Source organism: Zootermopsis nevadensis, unplaced genomic scaffold, assembly GCF_977971745.1.
Source record: "Zootermopsis nevadensis isolate Lab colony 2312 unplaced genomic scaffold, Znev_1.0 Znev_ptg000057l, whole genome shotgun sequence".
Classification (NCBI taxonomy): Eukaryota; Metazoa; Arthropoda; class Insecta; order Blattodea; family Termopsidae; genus Zootermopsis; species Zootermopsis nevadensis.
Genome location: NW_028259188.1, coordinates 1,477,294 through 1,498,345, shown reverse-complemented (window position 1 = coordinate 1,498,345; position 21,052 = coordinate 1,477,294). Strand labels below are relative to the sequence as shown.

The window sequence follows — 21,052 nt, the reverse complement described above, 5'->3', positions numbered from 1 at the left end:
TCCTGAATTCGTCTTGTATTTAAAACATTTGATAATTTTGAATGAAGGTTTCATTCCAGTGTATTTTATTTTTTCAAGAGCCAGCATTTAAGCATAACTTGGCTAAATGTACATTTCACTCTCAGGCTGATAAAAAAGCAAGACTCTCAGACTTTACTGCTGTAATTGTGAAAAGAAGATTTTTTGTAAGTATTGTCATGAGGTGCAAGTTGAACTAATTGTCTGTTAGATAATCAGGCTTCTGAATGTGAGTTAGTTTCAATCATGATACATGGAGGCTCCTCTTGAATTAAGTGAGGTGTAGGAATTCTGATTGTAAAATCTGCAGAATAATTTTCTTTAACGTTGTTACTGTGTGAACATTCTGTTTCAATCTGTCCCTATTCTTGAATTACTATAGCTGCAATGTCACCGTCTCTACCTCCTGTTTCATCAATAGATCCTTCAAAATCTGTGTCACTCACAATGGAATCTCGCAGTGAGTTCTCAAAGTTTTCATATATGGAGACTGAGGAAGAATCATCTGGTGATGCATGTTGACCTGTATTAGGGTCAGAATTAATTCTTTAAATGTCACACTTCAAGAATGGGGTAATTAATCATATAACTACACACAAGCCCCTTTGAGGCTAAGTTAAAATAAAGTATTTTGTAAGAGTGGTAGTTACTAAATGATAGTGTGGCATTATGTAATATTTAAGAAATTTTATTTCAGTTCATATCAGCAGTAAAACATATATGAAGAATAACTGCAACGGTACATGAGTGAGTCAAGCCCTCATACTCAACCACGACACTTGTTGGAAACAAAACACACTCACTGTCCACAGACCAGAAAAGCCCTGCGGGGGGGAGTCGTTTCTGGGGTGGTGCAGGGGGAATGTTTACTATAAGGTGGACTAGAGGGCTGCTGTTTGTGGGAAGTGTGACACGTCAGAGTTTAAGGCTACTACACACAGACTGAAAACATCAAGCAGTTAAAGAGTAGCATGTAGTGAGTGCACCTCTAATGTGTTCTGTGGGTGTTGTGATAATATTAAAGCTGAACCCATTAGAACAGATGAAAGCCTGTTGTTTGTTCAGTGGTTGTGGATGGGTCATCACTCACCACGATATCTTGCGCATGCGCGTATATCGAATTCCTAGCAGGGCTTATCTCCTGGTCTGTGGACTGTATGTACTTCACACATTCCTAACATGTATCACCTAAAGTTTCCTGGACAAGGTTAGTATATTATCCTTTGATAACAAATAGTGATTATAATAGCAGCAAATGTAATATACATGGGAAGAACAATAAATATTGCTGCCATTATGTAGGATTATCTTTGACAAAACACAAAAAAATTTTCTGCGTCACTTAGATCTAGTTGTGACATTTCCAAGTACAGCATTCTGAAGGTGATCTGTTTATAGCAAACCCATTACAACTTACACTCCTGTTTGACCTACAAGTAACGTGAAGGCTAGAATGATTATTTTGAACTATCAGTAAAATATGCAACTGAAAATAACAAAAATGACAAATGCTTAACACATCTTAAAATTATATAACATTCCTGATATCAATGAAACAGTTATAAAATATTTTGGAAGTAATGAACTGAATGAAATTGTTAAACTAAAAAGATGTCACTGTCACCGTTTTGCTTGTTTGAAGAATGAATTTTATACAAATAACACAACACGAGATGTGAGAAGATTTTATTGCATTTAGTCGCAGAGAAACTTCACGTCATATGTCATGAGATGCTCATCATTTTATTACACAAGAATGTGACTGCCCTTTGCCTCAAATGCACAATTACTATTCCCATCCTGGATAATATTCCTGTATAAAGCAAATGTGCACGAGTAGGTATTCATTTGCATTCTGACAGCAGAATAAGTCTTGCACGCATCACAGGAATATGGAAGGTCCCCATTGTGGATGTGTTGATGATTCTTCAGTGTAGTTCAAAGTGTGAATGATTTATTACACATCAGAGGAATGTGGCCTTTCTCCACTGTGCGTGCACTGATGTTTCTTCAGATTCCTCTGTTGAATGAATGATTTGTTACAGACATCACAGGAATATGGACACTCACTATGTATATGGTGATGTATCTTCAAACTACTTCTATGGCTGAAAGACTTATTACACACATCACAGGAATATGGAAGGTCCCCACTGTGTATGTGTTGATGATTCTTCAGTGTAGTTCAAAGTGTGAATGATTTATTACAGACATCACAGGAATATGACCTTTCTCCACTGTGCGTACGCTGATGTCTCTTCAGATTACTCTGTTCAATGAATGATTTGTTACACACATCACAGGAATATGGACGGTCCCCATTGTAAATTTATAAGTTCAAGGTCCAATAAGAGAAAATATTTATATTCCTCAATTCGAAGTGTCCCTGTGTGTGCACGCGCGCAAGTTAACACTCTTGTTCTTTTTGCAACAAAGGTTTAATCCCGTAATGATTTATTTTAAAATTTTATTGATTATATAATATATATTATAAATTAATTCGCTACACTACGTATCCTCCATACGCATTCCAAGATGGATAGGTGCATCGGAGACGCACAATAAATCAGCAATTCACGTCTTTTGCGACCTCTCAAAGAGAGTGTATATCGCCGTGTTACACATTCGATCAACCTCTGATAACAAATGCTCCGTTCATCTGGTGTGCAGCGAAAATAGGTTAGCACTTATAAAGAAAGAAACTCTCAAGGCCTGATTTGCTCGCGGCACTAATAGGCTCGCGTCTCCTTCACTAATTCTGCCAAGAAACTGGATCCGATATTATCAAAGCCATTGTATGGAGTGACTACGGTGGATAAGAAGTGATCCGAACCGTTGGAAAACTTTCATCTGCAATCGAGTTACAGAAATTTTGAGCTACACCACGCCTAGTCAAATGGGACATTGCCCAGGAATGAATAATCCTGCAGATTACCTTTCTCGAGGTCTTCAGCCAGACGGCTTGTGTTCATCAGACTCATGGCGGCATGGACCTGACTGGCTAGTTACTATTCCAGCCACATCACTACCCGAAGCAAGGAAGACAGCCCCCCAAGTTCTTATGGTCACTACACCAGAACCTCTTCTCCGAGTTTCACGTTTCATTTCATACCGGAAATTACTTCATATCACAGCTTGGGTTCTTTCGACATTTGAAAAAGTTGGTACTTCCCCAGGGACATGGCATAATTACCCGGTATATTAGGACATCTCAGTCAAATTTAATTTTGCAATTTTTTAAATATCACCCGTAGGTCAGAAATCAGTAAGAAAATTCTCAGTGTGCTGCCTTCATAATGAAGTTTTGTAAATGATGTTCATGAAGTAAGAACATTTAATCTTCCCGTGATACCGTAAAGACGGTTTCGGAACTCGAAACATGTCGCCACAAGTGGATTTATTTAATACAAGACGCAAGGTGAAACTGCTGTGTCTTGATGGATGGTAATATTTTAGATAAAATTAAACGTCTGTAAAATAATTAATTTCAATAAGACTTCTTGAGCAGAAAACGAAGAGAAATAATTTTTCCTTCTTTGCTGCAAAATGATTTCTTTTTTTTAATTTTCTTTTATAGATCCTACATCAATTCCCAGTTTTCTACATTATTTTCGTAAGGTACTTAATTAAAATTATGTGTTAGTCGTGGTTGTAATCAACTGCAAACTACAGGCAAATCTCGGTCTACGAACGTTAGCTATAACGAACGTCACAAATCATTCAAAATTCCTTAAAGCCGCCAATAGATAGAGTTCCTCATAAAACGAAATGCCAAACGTATAGTGAACATAATTGTAAAATGTAAATAAAGAAACTTTTAAAAATGTATTTATTACAATAATTATCAGAAAATTATTATATGATAATTAGTACATGCTTTTAATGCTTTAAAATGGCTGCTAACGTACGAGGTGCGATCGGAAAGTTTCAAGACTGAGTCAATAGCGGACGAACCGGATGTAGTACGAGCTTCTGCCGCTAGGGGGTGCGGCCTACATTCATAGTGAATCAGTGTGCCAGCCGGCATCATCGAATTAGCATTTGTTTCTTAGTTACGGGCGGTTTGGTAGTGCATTACACCGACCCTTCTGCGATTTCGGAATGGCGTGTGCATCAAATGTTGCCAAAGACTCGCCAAAACGGCTACGGAAACCTATGAAATGCTAAAGCAAGCATTTGGGGAGTCCGCAATGGGTCGTGCACAAACTTTTGTGTGGCATTCATGTTTTAAAAATGGCCGAACCTCTGTCGATGATGACGAGCGTTCTGGACGACCATCTTCGAGCACAACGCCCGAAAATGTTACGAAAATTCGGCAGGCCATTCACGAAGATCGACGTCGTACCATCAACGACTTGTGCGACATTGTTGGGATAGGCTATGGGACCTGTCAGCTGATTCTAAAGGAAGAACTCCACATGCGACGCATCATGACAACGCGCCAGCGCACACCGCCCTCAAAGTTCGGCAGTTTTTGGCCTCAAACACCATGGCCGTCATCCCGCACCCTCCTTATTCGCCGGATTTAGTTCCGTGTGACTTCTTCCTCTTCCCAAAGATGACAATTCAGCTAAAGGGAAGGAGATTTGAGACGATAGAAGAGATTCAGGCAGAATCGCAGATGGTGCTTGACAGGCTGACAAAGAAAGATTTCCAGGGATGCTTCCAGGCTTGGCAGCGGCGCTGGGATCGTTGTGTTCACTCCCAGGGGAACTACTTCGAGGGTGATGGATGAATTTAATACCTGAGATAAGTGTACGGGTTTTTATACGCGCAGTCTATAAACTTTCCGATCGCACCTCGTATACGATATGTATCGTAAAAGCTCAGGAATGCAAGATACATATAACGAACAACGTCTTGGAACGGAACTCGATCGTAAATAGAAAGTTGCCTGCTTTTTTACCCAAACCAACATTTTTTTACGTTACTCCGCCATCTTCTCATTGCATTTCTCCTCCATTAATTTGTCTCTGTGTTTGTAGGCGTAATCTCTTGCGTTCGGTAGGTTCTTGATGACACAAGTCGAAAACTCGATTCTATGAACATTCATGTCTGCCGCCTGGTACCTGCAATTTGAAATATTAAAAGTGAAATCAAACCCTTTTTCATCATCCATCGGTAATATCCACACTCAAGACAATTTTTATCACATTTCGCGGACACAGTTACAGAAAATATGTAGCTCCACATGCGATGATGAATCTCATGAAGGAATGCGTCTTCTACCATAAATAATTTATTTAATATAAATTTAATAGAAATGTAATTTGAATGTCGGTGCATTTATGTCAAGAAATTAACAATTTTCTTAAAACTAACTTTTTCAGTCGTTATAAATATTATGTCTGATGGGCTGGCTCTGTCTTTGAGTTGAATGGAAAACTGCTTGAAGCTAAGGGAACAGCTTCCACCGAAATGTCGTTGCTTATAATTTGTTTCCAAACAACCTTAACAAAAATTCCCCCAATCGGAATTTAATGCACGATTGCCACACCATATTTCAGAACAGTTCCCACGTGATCTTTCTTTCACTCATGCGCACAGAACACCGGACAACGTGCTATTATAACGTAATACATTTTATTACATCAAAGTGGAGGGAGAGGTTATGACAATTTTAAAACGCTGTCAAATGACTTGTGTTCCGCACTAGCTAACTTTCGTACACTTCATTAAGCCATTACCTTCGGTCAGAATAATAAATTTAATCACACACTTTCTTTGGCGAGATAAGCGTGTATTGTTAGAGATATGCGCCCATGACAATATTTCCCTCTTTTAGCAATACACTTTCAAAAAAAATTTGTCCCATCAAAAATATTTCTAGAGAGGTTCTGCTGGACGTAAAACAGACTCAGACAAAAATCAAACGAATTTCTGAGGGATTTCTGGCTCTTGCACAAACAAGTGTGAAGAAATTTGTCTTCTGGGAAGTTTTTGGAGCTGCTTACCAACTCCGTCAACAGATGGCAGGAGACTGCGTGGTCAAACACGGCAAGAGACAGCCATTTTGAAATAAACTTCGATCAAAAATGGGAACATGAGACTAGCCTAAGACTTTGATGAAAGCGGAAGATTATGGCGATGCTGATGTGCCGAAAGCCAGACACTTCCTGCCCAAGAGAGTGCCTCTGATCAAAGAAACTTAGTCAAAGAGCTTCTTATTAATGCAGTCACAGCTTACGTCTGATTAGCATTTCCAAGTCATTCGCCCTCTGCTTTAAAGATTCACCTTGACCGCAACATCGCCCTACCTGCGTTCATTCTACCCCCTTCCTCTCACCCAATTTGCGCGTTGTATTCAAGTCCCTGATTAGCAGTAAGAACCTCTGAAACGTTGGTCAGTTTCTACGTCACTACACGGCGCAGCATCAGCAAGATCGCGGTTACCTTGACCGGAAATGATTCACTTCCTAATGCTTTTCGAAAGTAACACATTGTGATTGTACAGTCCTGAACAATAAAAAAAAGAAACAAACCATCGATTTTCCATGTCATCGAAATATGCGACTTGGGATCCGAAGTGGCCCTTGTCAAAATATCTACTGATAACGAAGATCGTGTTGTCGAACACTTCTGCTTTTAAATAATCTGAATAGAAGTTCATGTCAGGGATTTCGGTCCACGTGTCTTCTGCAGGGACGTACTTTTCGGTACTGAGCTCGTCTGATGTCCTGTTGAGTCCTCCTGCACACACAAATTCCGTAATAGGCCACAGCATATAAAAAAGCTGCCAAAGGGAACTTATTCTAACCCCATTGAGCTGGGCCCCTCTTGATATTTGTAACTCTGTCACCTGGCCACGAAATGTGTGGCCTTTATGAAGCCACAAGTTTCATTACCTTATTCACAAAAGTCGATAGTTGACCTATTTTCACATACTCTAGATCCTTAAAAACATTTTAATATTATCCTTCCTTTTAAAACTATGTATCACAAGTGGTATTTTACCTTCAACATTAATAATTATAACTTTCTAGATGTTTGTATTTATCGTAAGTTCAATGCTTCACACTCCGCCCGTCTTACCCAACGGAAGTTAAGCTCTTAAAATTTGTAATTCCATAAACGGAACGAACGAATGAAATGCAACGAAGAAAAATTCATTTCCTTTTGCAGTGTTAATATTAATAGCAGGAACGAAATTAAATATTATTTTTGTAATTGTAGCATCAGGCAATTTCGCCTGACATCTGTTTTCTGCTTCATGAAACTACGTGCGAAAGTAGCCTTAAATATCAACAACACAAGAGCCACTGTTCAAAACGGCGTTACACAAACAAGTAACGAATATCAAAGACTGCGAAGGGACTGCTTTAAACCATCGGATTTTTGGGGATAACAGCGCGACGAAACTGAAATTTCCTTGCTACAAGAACAAAATATTTACCTGTAAAACTGGGGCATAAATTACTTGAAATACCACAAGAGATTATGCGTTGTTAGTTAGTTAGTTAAGTGTTCTTTGTGGAGAATTTAATCGAAATCACGAATCGGGTGTAAAATTACTGACATATTAACTCTATATACGAGGCGCGTCCCAAAAGTAAGTTTCCCACTCGTCCCACAGCTAGCAAACCTTATATTGCGCGAAGCGACTGTGCGTACATGATAGAGCAATGACGTAGCATGGCGCATGCACTAACGGCACTTCCCGCGTTCTCACAGTAGCATCGTTGCAGCTGTTGAAGATGGAGGTTCTTATTCCAGCTCCCGCCGACTGTGAAGTGTGGTCAGTGATAACGCTAGGCCGCACACGGCTCGACGGACAGCAAGTCTCCTGCAGGAGTTCAGCTGGGAGGTGTTTAATCATCCACCCTACAGCCCGGACCTCGCTCCCAGTGATTTCCATCTTTTCCTACACCTCAAGAAATTCCTGTCCAGTCAGCGTCAGCGTTTTGAGACTGACAGAGAGGCGGAGATGGTTGTCACACAGTAGTTCCAATCCCAGGCGGCAGACTTCTACGACACAGGTATTCAAAAGTTGGTCCCACGGTATGACCAATGTCTCAATTCCGGTGGCGAATATGTTGAAAAATAGCTGGACACTTGCTGTATCTGTTGCAATAAATATTTCCATGAAATTGTGTTTTGTTTCTGTAAACGGCCCCAGGGAAACTTACTTTTGGGACGCGCCTCGTAGACAGGAGAAAAATGCTGTTCATAAAATCTCAATCACTCAAAGAAAACCGGAAGACATTTCACAATAGAGATTTCTGGAAGAAGGATAGAGGAACATCACTCGGAATGTCCAGAGTTTTCACCTAGGGCGTACAGACAGCCGTGGAACGCGACGCAAGAAAAACTTTGACGTCCAGATAGCATTGGTGTAACGAACGTCCATCGGTTGGTGTCCGGGTCATAAACTTCCACCGAGTTTAGAGAATTCTTTTCGTCACATCCACCAGCGACGTATATTTTGTCTGTAAAAATTAGCTATAATTAAAGTGGTCCATGCAGAGCACAGACATGGGACAATCCGTACTTAAATTTGTAAATCTATTAAGTCCCCCTTCGTGTCACAGAAACTGCACAGACACGGCCGTCTCTGTTCATCTGTTTCTTTGTTTCGAATGCAGACAGTCAGCCTGTCAAAGGAAACGAGTTTAACTGATAAAATTTAATATAAACAGCATAAACTGCTGAAATTAATGCATAATGTAAATGATGGTAAGTTACATCTTCTGTGAAACGGGTTTTATCAAATTTGGTACCAAAGATGTACGGTACGAGCTGCTAAAAGGTGCTCTACATTTATAATACAATTTGCTATTTACATGAGATTATTAACCGTCTCAAAAACATATTAAATCTATATTATATGAGAGCCAGTTTGATAGTTTGATGGTTGTTTGCACTCACTCCGAGTGCACACTACAAAGGCAGAAGACCATGTCGAGGGACAGCTTACAAGAACAGAAGGAACCATCACGCACTCAGAACTTCCAGCCGTTGCAGTCCGTGAAATAACGTAGTAAGCAGCACGGATAAAAGAATTGGTTATTAAAGGATTTTGGGTTAATGGAGTGGGGGAAACTAAGATCAAGTTGAAGAGGAATGCCTTGATGATGAAGACGTAAACTTCTTCTGAAACGTCGGTAAAAGCCAAACGACAGCCAAATTCGTACTAGCAACGTGATAACCTCGAATCCTGAGATTCCTTCAACCGTTCTTGCGTTGTCACACGCGGACAGACAGACAGACGCCTCGCCTTCTGCACTAAGTCACACATTTCTGTTTCACAGCATTTACGTACCATTCAGTACAGCCGCACTTGCATTGCGTCGCCCTGTGTTCATGGGAGCGATCAAAGACCACTGGTTCGCCTTGCACTCGTATCTTTCAGCCGTTCTGCGATAATCATAATAATTGTAACCGCCCATGGCGTACACTGCGCCTCGCAGAACTGCCACACTTAAACTGAATCTGAAACGAAAAAAGTACACGATCTGCTACACTCATTTACTGCTGATTCAGATCCATTTCCTCTCGAAGAACGCAATTGTTAGCTTGTCATTGTTGAATCATAATTCAGGTTAACAAGCAAATCGCATTCTTAAAACCAACATTGTCGCAAAAGTCCTACCTATTTACACTTTGCACGATACTCCTGTGTGTGAGTGGTACAATTTTAAAGCCCCTGCCCAGATTTATAACTTGACTAACAGAGCGACTATCAGCTTTTGAAGAAGGACTCTGCTCCAAGGAGTTCCTTAGTTACCGATCTACATCTTACCTGCAGTCATGCATAGGCGCCACCTTGCGGCATGTCTTCGTAAGAGCGTTGAAGCAGCGACATGAGCTTAATGATTTCCTGTCATCACAACCACCGATGACGTAAATGTCGAAACCGACCACTGCCGTGCCATGGTTCATTCGAGGACCGATCGAGTCGAACCCCTCCACCTGCAGGAACGACAGGTAATGGTTTTACGTTTCTTTGGGTCATTCGGTCTACTGATGTGAAGTCCGTACATTAGAGGCCAAGCGACCAACCACCAGAGCAGAGGTGCAACCGAAATGGCTACACCGAGGAGGGAGGCACTCGACAAAGACCGTGAGAAATTAACTTGGAGCAATCGTGGAATTATAAGAGAGACGGAGGAAACAGGAATACCCGAAGAGAAGCTCAAACATTACCAGTGCCCTCGTCAAATACGACAGACAAATGTAGAATTAATTTCTGGTCAACAGCTGACATTTCAGGTTCGTACGATGGCAAAGACAGATTTTGGTGTTTTGGGGTATTCGACGCAAATCTGGAGGCAGTACGTCCCCCACTCCACCCCAAACAGCATGTCAGCCTTCTAATTCACGAGGCGTTACTACGCAGATGGCCAATATCCCCACTGAGCAGTGCTTCTTTTATTACGTTGAAATCCACTGACGATCAACGATGACTAAAATCAGCAGACAGTTTGCCATGACAGTTGATGTAGGACGCTTATTGTAAATGGTATTTAAGGCAAACTTCACATCCTTGGTCGATTCCTATTAGAACTTACATTTTACACGAGACTCAGCATTTGAGTAATTTATTTATTTATTCTTTTTAATTCATGTCTTTGGAGCTCCTCTTAAAAAAGTATTTAGTGCAATTTAAATAAGCGAACACGAAATAAAGAGGCGAGGAGGTGCTTGTGATTAAGCTTAAATAAACACTTACCTAGTAAAAGTAAGCAAAAAAGAGGAAAAGTAGTTTTTCTCGGAGGCGTCATTTAACAAGGTACGTTAAGAGTAGAAATGCGTGCAACTCACCACACTCCACCGGTCTGCTCGTGCGTCGTACGCTTCGATCACATCTGTCGGCCTTCTATCACGACACCCACCAATAGCAAACAGAAAATCCTGAGGGATTCGCGGGCGGGCAATCCTTGGTGTCACGAATTCCTCGTCTTCCTTCGTCAACCTTTCCACGTCGTCCAGGAATTTGAGCGTCTCCGAGATCAAGGGTCTGCACGCCTCGTTTTCAGTCACGTAAGGGTGATTTGACACCTGTTGAACAGTACAATGTCGACCTTGTGAACTCTTAGGAAGGGATGGCATGTTCCAATGCTGATGAGATAAGAAATTCACACATAATTTGGTTGGGAACTCACCGAAATCTACTATGGTATATAAAGAAAACTATGTTTTTGGTTTATGTAACGACGCTCTTAATAAATACACAGGTTGTTGAGAGAAGCGAAGTCAAGTTTAAATCAATCTTAGAGAAAACTATTGAAATGTGTTTCAACCGAAAGTTAAATACTTCAGTAAGGGTTGCATTTTGAGTTACATTCAAAAATTGTAATTCATTTTTCGTCTCTCCCGTGCGAGATGCGCGCTGCGATCACCACATTCTTTTTGATTCGATAACTTTAATTAGTCGTCAAAATTACGTAACATCAAAAGGAATTTATGTCAGTTAGTTGCTTCGAGTTTCAAGGGAGGCAACCTGCTGAATGTAGATGTTTGGGTGGAAGGCCCGTCAACACAACAGCGTGTGGTTATGGGCTCGATGTCTGTTAAGAGCCATTGCATGTTTCGACCTTAATTGGTCATCATCAAGTAATTCTCTTTAAGTTTTCGAAACTAGTAGATACGAATGATAAGATGTAAAGACATTTGAAGAAGATAACATTTTCATGAATCCGTGCGATTGTTTGACAAATATTAGTAAGGGATGAGTGGCTGAAAACACAGGGCATTTGACCCAGAATGGACACATTTTTCCTCTGGGGTTAAAGAGAATGCCGAAATGGAAGTAATAATCTCATAAGTTGTAAGGTTGGTTTGTGAGAGTACGTTTAACATATTAGAATGTTAAAGCTGTCTGTGAATTTGAAGCCCCTTGGGTATTTTCCTCTTGGATATATTAGAAAGCTATCTTGCTGCACTTTTCGGATATCTGTTGTCCCTATGTGGTCAATCAGTTGACGATTATCACTCTGAAGTGATCTCGGGTTGATTATATATATCGTCAGAGATATGCTTCTTATGGCAGTAGGATATTTGGGTAAGTAGAACGCTTCGCTAGAAGACGTGATTTATCTGTTAGAGGATTTTAATATTCAAGCTATGTGGGCGTTTCAATGTAGTTAACGGTGGAATGCTGTAGTTGAACTGAAACATGTAATCGATCTTAATAAACGCTGAGACTGTAATAAAAAATTGTAGCGCCGACGGACTGTCAAACTTACAGACGATGAATAAAAGGCGATTATTAACTCCACTCCCATATCTGCATGAAAGGACTAATCGAATATTTGTTTTGCACATACACACATACGAAGTGCGATCGAAAAGTTTATAGACTGCGCGTATAAAAACCCGTACACTTATCTCAGGTATTAAATTCATCCATCACCCTCGAAGTAGTTCCCCTGGGAGTGAACACAACGATCCCAGCGCCGCTGCCAAGCCTGGAAACATCCCTGGAAATCTTTCTTTGTCAGCCTGGCAAACACCATCTGCGATTCTGCCTGAATCTCTTCTATCGTCTCAAATCTCCTTCCCTTTAGCTGAATTTTCATCTTTGGGAAGAGGAAAAAGTCACACGGAGCTAAATCCGGCGAATAAGGAGGGTGCGGGATGACGGCCATGGTGTTTGAGGCCAAAACTGCCGAACTTTGAGGGCGGTGTGCGCTGGCACGTTGTCATGATGCGTCGCATGTGGAGTTCTTCCTTTAGAATCAGCTGATAGGTCTCATAGCCTAACCCAACAATGTCGCACAAGTCGTTGATGGTACGACGTCGATCTTCGTGAATGGCCTGCCGAATTTTCGTAACATTTTCGGGCGTTGTGCTCGAAGATGGTCGTCCAGAACGCTCGTCATCATCGACAGAGGTTCGGCCATTTTTAAAACATGAATGCCACACAAAAGTTTGTGCACGACCCATTGCAGACTCCCCAAATGCTTGCTTTAGCATTTCATAGGTTTCCGTAGCCGTTTTGGCGAGTCTTTGGCAAAATTTGATTCACACGCCATTCCGAAATCGGAGGAGGGTCGGTATAATGCACTACAAAAACGCCCGTAACTAAGAAACAAATGCTAATTCGATGATGCCGGCTGGCACACTGATTCACTATGAATGTAGGCCGCACCCCCTAGCGGCAGAAGCTCGTACTACATCCGGTTCGCCCTCTATTGACACAGTATTGAAACTTTCCGATCGCACCTCGTATATGCGAGCGTATTACCAGCGGCATTCGACAGGTAGTTACTGTAACTATGGTAACTAAGGGAATCTGGTGATTTCTTACGTAGCAAATTTTGCGCGGAATAAGGCATTCAAAACATTGTAAAATTTTCACGATATTATTGTAACATTTTAACCAGAATTGGAATATATCAACAGATTCTGTTAAAGCTCATCAGCATTATATCTAATGAACATCTGTTCGGACGATCTCGAGCTGAAACACACGACAGACGAACGGGATTCCACGTGACGAAGAAAAAGGCTCCCAATTTGCATTAATCAGTTACGAACACGTGTGAATATGGAATTGAAAATGCGGGCATCACTTTCCATAGACATCCACGATTTCAGGGGCAATACTGACCTCCTTGAAAACTTTTGTGTCCAGACGTTCCAGTCTGACGCCCTTCAAAAGGTCCGCGATGTGGCCTTTCCTGTTGTCCGGGTCCTGGTTGATCCACCGGAGAATGCACTCCCACACAACTCTCTCGTCCTTCACGTTCAGTTCCTCGGCCTCGATTACCGCTTGCAGCTCATCTACAGGCAGTTCCAGCAGTTCTTCGCTCTGCTGAGACACTTCCACGAAGTTAAGCAGAACGAGGCTACGAGCGTAAGTGTCAAGGTCGACGCAGAAGTGTAACCTGCGACAGCGAGGGTAAGAGCCAACTCAGAATCGATCTCCTTCGGACTCTGACACATTGAAACACTGCAGCAATAACTGAATTCTCAAGTATTTGCACACCACAGTATTTCGCCTGAAGTTTATACCTTAACCATTTGGAGCCCAAATGAACGAGACTGAGAGCAGACACGTGGAGAGGCAACGATGAGAGACGCTTCGTTTAACCGGGGCAAAATAGAAAGTTTTCGGCTCTGAATGTTCCCAGGCAATGCCATCGTCCTCGTGAAAAGGTTACAATTTTAAACAAGGGCATGGCGTACGCAAGCGAAGAAGGCAGTAAGATGAGGAGTGTAGAATTTTTAATTCTGTTATTAACCTTGGCGAAACGACATTTTGTTAACTGTGTGTGTTAATCCAGTGAAACCTCGTGTAACCGGACTATGTGGGGGAACCACGGGTCGGATGAGCGAGGGAAAAGGGAACGTGGCCATGGCTATGAACAAATACCTAGAGATTCAATATAAATTTTCCTCGGCAGCAGATGATGCGGGCGTTTCGCTCGCACAAGCCGATGGTAAAAGTCACTCGTGAGCGCAGTTCGAAGGAGTCCCTGTATTAAAATAGTGAATTTATCTGTCATTCTGTCCATCGCATGAATTGGAGGTTCTGGTGTGATTCTGCCGATGTCAGTTGATTTGCTTGCTGTGTTGTCCTGAACAAGAAGGAGTAAGGGTTGAGCACCTACGGGAACCAGCGGGTTGTTTTTCGTCTTTGCCCGATAATAACCAGTTCTCTAAATGCCCTGAAGTGTACATAATACTCAGCAGAATTTGGATGTGAGATTAGATCAATGAACTGTACCTCGTGGACATCGCTTTAACACATCTGGCCGGTGGAAACCAATCGCAACCGATCTGGTTGGAATTCGGTCGCTTAATGCGGGAATCAGATAATCGAGGCTCGGTCGACAGAGGTTTTGCTGTATGCAGAAATATGTGGGGCTGAATGTTGATTTTGGTATTTGGAGAATTATGTAAGAAGCAAGGAATTCCGCAGAGAAAGAAAGAAAGAAGAAAAGGAATTCGAGAGGAAGACAAATTTAATTGTGACCATGAAATAGGTCATGATTTACGTTCTACATGGTGAAATTAGTCATCTGCTCGTCGTAATAACGATCGAAATATATGTATTTAAAACAGAACATTTAAATTACAGGCACATTAATTGCAACCTGCCAAACTTTATAATTTGCCGTCCTCAGTCAGAGGCTTTAATCTCCGGCCCGGCACTCGGCTGCTGTCTTGAGTAAAGCTGATTCGCTCCAGCGACGAAGGCTGGCGTCACAGCAAATGACAAATGAACATCAATTACCTTGCGAACTGCATGATGCTGATACAATTGTCGACGTCCATCGCGTCCTTGAGGAAGTCGCAGCAGAGTTTAGGCACGTCCGGATTACACAAGTATTCAGCCACCACAAGCAGCTGACGAGCGTTGTCGGAGCGGATGTCCACCTCGCGAAAATAAACATAATCCAGTATCTGGGTCATCACATCTGAGCTGACCCCGTGGAGAAGAATCTCAGTCTCCTCACTGTGGTGCTGTGTTGTGAAGAGGTTCCTGAAACGTCACGAAGCATTCGTTAATTTAAACTGATTTCGAGAAAAGGCGAGCAGAAAATTACAAGACTAGCGCATAAAGTTTAAGTTTTATAACTCACGTAGCTAAATAAAAGTATCCTTCTGTCAATGTGGTAGATGAATTATTGTTATCTGAAAATTCGAAAACTCCCAGAACGTGTTCTAATGGGGCCAAATTAACTGCGAGGGGTTCAAGAGCTTGCGTAGGCTTAACTGAATATAACTTACAAATCGGATGCTGACAGAAAACCGTTTAGGTCAGTACCAGAAAATAACCTGTGAAGAAAACGGGTAAAATGGCAAGCAGTGAACATTTGTACTATAGAATATTCACCTCGTTTCTTACATACCCTCGAATCTTCCAAGAGATATCTGAGGTTATAACAACTACTACAGAAATTTTAAAGTCAACCAGCAAATTAACACAAATATTTCAACATAAATCGCAGGTTGTTCATTCCACTGATTGAACAGTTCGTAATAACTTACTACCTAAATAACTAGATGGCTTACTGAACCCGAATGTTCATCACCGAATTAACCAAAGCCCTCCATCGGACCCTGTCCTGGGCCAACAAAATCCAGTCTCCTTCAACTCCTATCTCCCATAGATCCCGCCTGAGATTATCCTCCCATCTACGTCTAGGTCTCCCCAGCGGTCATTTTCCCTCAGGCTATACAACCAACACCCAGTGCACATCTCTTGTCCCATCAATGCGCGCTACATGCCCCGCCCATCTCATACTTCTCGACTAAATCACCCTTACAATACTGGGGGAGGAATACAGATTTTTAAGCTCATCAATATGCAGTTTTCTCCATGCCCCATCGTCTTCCCTCTTAAGCCCCAATATACTCCTCAACACCCGATTCTCAAACACCTGCAATCTGTGTTACTCCCTCTGAGTGAGAGACCATGTTTCGCACCCATAAACAAACAGGGAAGATTATTGTTTTGCGTACTTTAATTTTCAGGTTCTTAGAAATCAGACGGGAAGACAAAATATTTTGAACTGAGAAGTAGCAAGCATTTCCAGAATTTAATCTCCTCCTAACTTCCTCATGAGTGTCATTTTGATTTGTTATTGTTCCCAGATATTTGATCTTTGTAACAGTTTCAAAGGATTTATTAGCCACCCTAAGATAATTTTGCCCGCCTGTCTGCTGATGACGAGATACTAACATGTACTTAGATTTTTCTAAATTTACTTCTAGCCTCACCTGTCTAACTAGCCTCCAGTAAAACTTCTGCGTTCCTCTTTATTGTATTTATATCGTCCCCCAATAAATTAACATCATCAGCATATGCCAATAGCTGATGTGTCCCATTCAATTGCAAACCCTCCTGTCTATCTTGGACTTTCCTGATGGCATATTCTAGCGCAAAGTTAAAGAGCAAGGGAGACAAAGCATCTCCTTGTTTTAGACCGTTCTTGATGAAGAATGTCTCAGATACATATTTACCTACTCGAATTTTGCTACATTTAAGCATATTTTTATTAGACTAACTAGCTTCGTTGGTAGAACAGTTCGTAATATGAAATCCATTTGTTCTGCCAAAACATTTTCACTTCTCATTTCAAGAACGCACCAAATCATTATTTAAAACTCAAGCAAATTAACGTATGCACAAATTCTCGAACGATTCTCGCCTAACAATGAAACATTTTTTACGAGGTACTTTGATACAGTTTATTATATTTCAGACAGAGCAACTCACAGCAGCATTCAATGTTCCGGACAATGGCGTGACGAAGGTGCATTACCAACTTGCTTCTGGACTGAGTCGGTCGTCTTTATGTGTTAAAAACAAAACGTTTTGGAAATGGATTCTATTTCTCCCTCCAGATCGATTGACTGTCAGATTGGTACAATCGCACTTAAAAATTAGTACAAAAAACCACGTACGTCTTCTGGGATGTTGTCTCGTAGAAATTATCGAACGTTTCAGAGGTGCTTACTGCCTCCATCATCAAGGAAAGAAGGCAGTAAGTACGTCTGAAATGCCACTCGTTTCTACGGCGCAACGTCCAGAAGATATTCTTCTTCTTCTTCCTCATCGCCGTGAAATTTCATGACAATGAACAAATAACAAAAGACAAATAGCAAAGGGGATAAAACATTTCACATACGAATTGAGGTCTATTAAGTCCTTATTTCACGTGTTAATCAAACACGTCATTAAATAAACAAACCTGAAATATTCGCTACGCATCGACAGAATCACTCTGTGGACTGGGAAGACGCCGTCGTCGTCCAACCTCAACACCGCGTCACACAAGAGTTTATTCTCTCTCAGCTCTTTCACCTGTTTCAGGAGGACCAATGCTTCCGTGTACGTGCAACTGTCGCCATCTTGAGAACGGCAGAGACTTTGGTTTGACTCCATCTCCTGAAAAACAGTCGATCGCTGTTACAGGTTTTTCTTCATACTGACGCGTGTGCACATCAACTGAGAGTGAATGAGATTGAACACAATACTGGGAAGAATATCTGGCCCTGCTAGAGAGCTACTGACAAGGGAATGGTGAAAAATGCGTAACATGGAGCTTTATAGATCTCTTCACTTATTAATAAGTTGTAGGCTGTCAGATCGAGGGTGATGAGATGGACGGGACATGTAGAACGCATGGCAGAGACAAGAAATGCAACTCTTTAATCGGAAGACCTGAAAAGAAAAGGTCACTTGAGAGTCCTCTGCATTACTGGGATAATATTAAAATGGACCTTAGAGAGGTGGGGAATGAAGATGTGGCTTGTGGATATGGCTTAGAGGCTGGATCTTGGAAACACGAACATGAAACTTCATGTTTCATAAAAGGCGAGATATTTGATCACCTGGGCTACTGTTAGATTCTCAAGTACGACTTCGGCTCCATGGAATCAGTTTGTTTCTTCGTTACTGGAACGCCAGTTGAGATCCAACACAAAGTGACAAAGCTGTAAATGTGACATAATTACATAAACGGCTTGCGGAACATGAAGTTTCAACACCGAACTAACGAAGCCCTCCATCAGACCCTGCCCTGGGCCTACAAAATCCAGTCTCCTTCAACTCCTATCCCGCCTGAGATTATTCTCCCATCTACGTCTAGGTCTCCCCAGCTGTCTCTTCCCCTCAGGCTTCCCGACCAATACCCGGTGCAGAACTCTTGTCCCATCCATGCACTCCACATGCCCGGCTCATCTCACTCTTCTTGGCTTAATCACCCTGAAGATGTGACTGATTTAGGCAATATTAAGTCATGCCGCGTGTTTGTCATTACCTGCATAAAGTTAAATCTTCTTTTATGTAAACTACTTAGACATTTCGAATAAAATATCAAGTAATCCATAAAGTCTTAGATGCTTCTACTCTCGTGAACAGATTTTGAACAATTACGACAAAAATATGCCATTGAAATTGCGTGACCTTTGATGCAGAACCAGACAGTTAAGAAATAAATGTTGGAAAAAGAAAGTTACGACTTTTCATAGAAATAAAATTTTCGAGTTCTTCTCTCTCTATAGAACTAAAAGTGCTTAAGAGCTTACGTTATTAAGGACTTTCCTGCCTAAATTGCACGTTTATATAAACCAAGAGCACAAAATATATTTTAAATTTATCAAACGAACGCGAGAATTATAGTTGGGAACAGTCACAAAAGCTCTAAGTTGTTCTACCGCATTCGTAGATCAGGCCTACATCAAGCTACTCACACACTGCAATGTGCAGGATATTCTATGAAAAGACGTTTGGAGCTCGGTTCGTCAAAGAATAGCCCACCTCCTTTACTGAACCAGAAGGTTCATCATCGTGTTCAGAAAGACCGCCACCAGGGTCTATCCTGAGCCAGTTCGCTACATCGAGTCCCATCTTCCTAAGATCCATCTTAATGTTATCCTCCCACTGACGCCGAAGTCTTCCCAGAGGTCTCCTCCCTTCAGGCCTTATAAACACTCAACTCACCCTAACAACATCGGGTGTGGAGCTCGTCAAGCATTTTTCTCTTTTATCTGTCCCACTCCCGTTTTGGGTCCAAACATCTTCCTCAACACTCTATTCTCAGAGACCCTCAGTCTATGTTCCTCCCTCAAAGAGAAAGACCACGTTTTGCACCCATGAATTCTTTGCACTGAATAATAGCAATCATTCCCCGGATTTAATCTGCTGTTGCAGGGAGATAATGAGAGGGAGATTCGTCGATATTTATTCTTCTAAATCCGAAATAAAAATTCTTCACGGTTCTCCAAAACGCTTTAAAATGTCGATGTATCAGGAATTGTAAAGTTTTAGAATTATTGTTCAGAATACAAATCCCACTTCTTAAGATCCACATATTTTTATTAAGATTCTGAGCTACGAAACACATTTTATTCCTTTAAAAAGTTAATTGCCTCCTGGAATATTCTTTTACTATCAATGATGCCGTGAACAAACAGAAGTCAATCTAATGCCACTTGAAATTGTGTTAAAGAAGACAAGTTAAATTCTCTTACACGAGTTCACAAATGCAGATGAAAACATTAAATGTGATGAAAAATAATAATAAATAGGAATCCCTTACCTCAAACTTTGTTCAATTGTAAGAGACCACGACGTCCACCGACAATGATCGATCTAATCTAAAATATAATGGAGAGAGTGGAGGGCAGTTTCACAGATTTCTCAATAATTCTTATATAAGAAAAGAACTTGTAATATTCTAAAAGGTTTTTAACAGCACAAAATTATCTACTCTACGACGCACTTCTTCCACCAGCGATTCACAGCTCAGCTCTTTCCGCAATGACGAAAGCGGATTGTTGACGGCGATAATGAAACACAACAATGCCGAGTAAACAGCTGACGTAACAATTAGTTTCTTAGGTAAAGGAATGGAGTGCAATACGGTTCATTCAGGCTATTATACTGCATGCATAAGAAAAGAGAAAAGAGCCTTACGGCATGCTCAGCCAAGATTGTTGAAGGCGTGGGTTAGAAATTCCAATTCTTTTTCTTGCATTGTTATGCGCACAGGTGTTCACGTAAAGGCTGACCATTGTCGGTCCATATTTACACATTGTTGGTCTCTTCTGCTTATAAAAATTAGTGATTAGTCGTTGTCGTCAATAAATTACGTCATCAACAATGTCAACTATAAACAAAATCGGCATTGTTGTGGAACACAACAATGCCGAGGAAACAAATAACGCTTCACAACAAAGAAATCAAAAACTATCAAGCCAGTCGCATTATCACTGCTCCAGAAGCAGCACATCGCCTCCGAACAGCGACATAAAACTATTTAAGAAATGAAGGAAAGTGAAAGAAGACGTTGCCAACACCAAAAAGGTAATCTGATACTAATAATAATATTCAACCAAAAAGAAACTAAACTACCCCCCCGAAGGGGGTTACTTTAGTGCCTTACTCAAGATTTTAAAACGCAACCAACCCTCCCCAAAACGTGGGTTGTTCAAGTGTTTGACCCACATTCGGGGGACTTAGTTTAGAGTCTTACTCAAGATTTTAAAACGTCTGACTGACCTAGAAAAGTTGTCCTCTGTATTACTACGTAAAAACTAAAACATCAGACATGTTTAAGAAATAAAGAGAAGCGAA

General features: G+C 41.2%; 1 protein-coding gene across 3 annotated transcripts; it reads right to left on the bottom strand.

Moving 5' to 3' along the window:
• Positions 1–3,535: 3,535 nt before the first annotated feature.
• LOC147871385 (kelch-like protein 10) lies at positions 3,536–20,302 on the bottom strand. 3 transcript variants are annotated; one of them, XM_087361350.1, is made up of 10 exons: positions 20,016–20,292; positions 17,664–17,860; positions 15,200–15,448; positions 13,571–13,847; positions 10,780–11,016; positions 9,758–9,927; positions 9,278–9,447; positions 8,286–8,444; positions 6,501–6,708; positions 3,536–5,087 (listed from the first exon to the last, which is right to left on the bottom strand). In XM_087361350.1, the coding sequence occupies exons 2-10, from the start codon at positions 17,855–17,857 to the stop codon at positions 4,946–4,948; spliced, it is 1,806 nt and encodes a 601-aa protein (XP_087217476.1). In that variant the 5' UTR covers positions 17,858–17,860; positions 20,016–20,292; the 3' UTR covers positions 3,536–4,945. The 3 variants fall into 3 exon arrangements, with proteins under 3 accessions (XP_087217476.1, XP_087217477.1, XP_087217478.1); XM_087361351.1 differs by lacking the exon at positions 8,286–8,444 and having other exon boundaries at positions 20,016–20,293; XM_087361352.1 differs by lacking the exons at positions 6,501–6,708; positions 8,286–8,444 and having other exon boundaries at positions 4,979–5,087; positions 20,016–20,302.
• Between the last annotated feature and the right edge of the window lie 750 nt (positions 20,303–21,052).

Bases quoted from the DNA above. Each gene is read 5' to 3' on its own strand.
- LOC147871385 (XM_087361350.1), bottom strand. From the start codon at position 17,857: ATGGAGTCAAACCAAAGTCTCTGCCGTTCTCAAGATGGCGACAGTTGC. The intron at 8,445-9,277 runs GTACGTAAATGC...TAATTTTTACAG, and splicing joins AAGTGCGGCTGTACTGAATG to ACAAAATATACGTCGCTGGT. The intron at 5,088-6,500 runs GTTTGTTTCTTT...TTCAAATTGCAG, and splicing joins GATGACATGGAAAATCGATG to GTACCAGGCGGCAGACATGA.